At 49.6% G+C, this 1,247-nt stretch overlaps 1 protein-coding gene across 1 annotated transcript; it reads left to right on the top strand.

The window, feature by feature from the left end:
• The first annotated feature begins 397 nt into the window (after positions 1–397).
• Positions 398–808, top strand: LOC121940208 (histone H3). The gene has a single exon (XM_042483030.1). It carries the CDS (start codon positions 398–400, stop codon positions 806–808), a length of 411 nt encoding a protein of 136 aa, XP_042338964.1.
• Positions 809–1,247: the final 439 nt, after the last annotated feature.

Here is a 1,247-nt window from a genome sequence, read left to right as displayed (position 1 = left end):
TGGCTTTGCCACCGGTTTTTCCGCGACCACTCATTCTGATGATTTCTGGAGTTCAGACTCAGAGAAAATGTGACTTCAGTGATTGAGACCCTCCTCTATATACCCACAGAGCGCGGGACGGGTCCTGTCAGACCAACCAGAAAAGAGGCTGAAGCAGAACAGCGGGCAGTGAGTTTTGGCGGACTTTTTAAAAGGATTTTTCGGCCAATAAGCAGCGGAGATTGGGGCGGTGGGTCGCTCCTCGAGGCGGTGCTGAGCTCCAGGAGGGGCCGCTCACCAATCAGGAGGCGGAGGACTGAAGCAGCGTCACCGTGTGACAGCCGGTCCCACAGTTTAAGAGCAGCGTGTCTCCTCTTTCAGCTGCACATTTCTACTGTTAGCAGAGAAATAACAAGTCATGGCAAGAACCAAGCAGACCGCTCGTAAATCCACCGGAGGCAAAGCTCCCAGGAAGCAGCTGGCTACCAAGGCTGCTCGTAAGAGCGCCCCGGCCACCGGCGGAGTGAAGAAGCCTCACCGTTACAGGCCCGGTACCGTGGCTCTCCGTGAGATCCGTCGCTACCAGAAATCCACCGAGCTGCTGATCCGTAAGCTGCCCTTCCAGCGCCTGGTCCGTGAAATCGCTCAGGATTTCAAGACCGACCTGCGCTTCCAGAGCTCCGCTGTCATGGCTTTGCAGGAGGCCAGTGAGGCTTACCTGGTCGGCCTCTTCGAGGACACCAATCTGTGTGCCATCCACGCCAAGAGAGTCACCATCATGCCCAAAGACATCCAGCTGGCCCGTCGTATCCGCGGAGAGAGAGCTTAAATAATCTGCTGCTCCACAAACCACAACGGCTCTTTTAAGAGCCACCTCACTTCACTAAGAGCGCAGTCCTCTAATGAGAACCATAACAGCTAGAGACATTACAGACAAATAACAAACCAAGTCGTGATCAGTCTTTAAAGCACTCAGCACGTTAGTGTAAAACGGTCGAAGCTGCTCTTTTACAGAAACATTTACTTGAATTTGCACAATTGCAAGAAACAAAATAACTTAACGTTAAATAGGCAACATTGTGACGAGACGGTGCATTCGCAATAACATCTGCCCTTAACAGATGTCCAGTTTGGGGTTTAATAAACACAATCATTAAGAACTTAAATCTACATCTTATATATGTATATACCAATGCAGGGGAAAATGTAAGATAAATGTTTATGTTTATGTTCCTACTATGTATCCCTGATATCTTAAAAGCATAGTA

This window comes from Plectropomus leopardus, unplaced genomic scaffold (genome assembly GCF_008729295.1).
Source record: "Plectropomus leopardus isolate mb unplaced genomic scaffold, YSFRI_Pleo_2.0 unplaced_scaffold7986, whole genome shotgun sequence".
In the NCBI taxonomy this organism is placed as follows: domain Eukaryota; kingdom Metazoa; phylum Chordata; class Actinopteri; order Perciformes; family Serranidae; genus Plectropomus; species Plectropomus leopardus.
This window is presented reverse-complemented; position numbering and strand designations above follow the sequence as displayed.

What these genes read in the sequence shown, in the direction of transcription:
- LOC121940208 (XM_042483030.1), top strand. Translation starts at nt 398, where the DNA reads ATGGCAAGAACCAAGCAGACCGCTCGTAAATCCACCGGAGGCAAAGCT.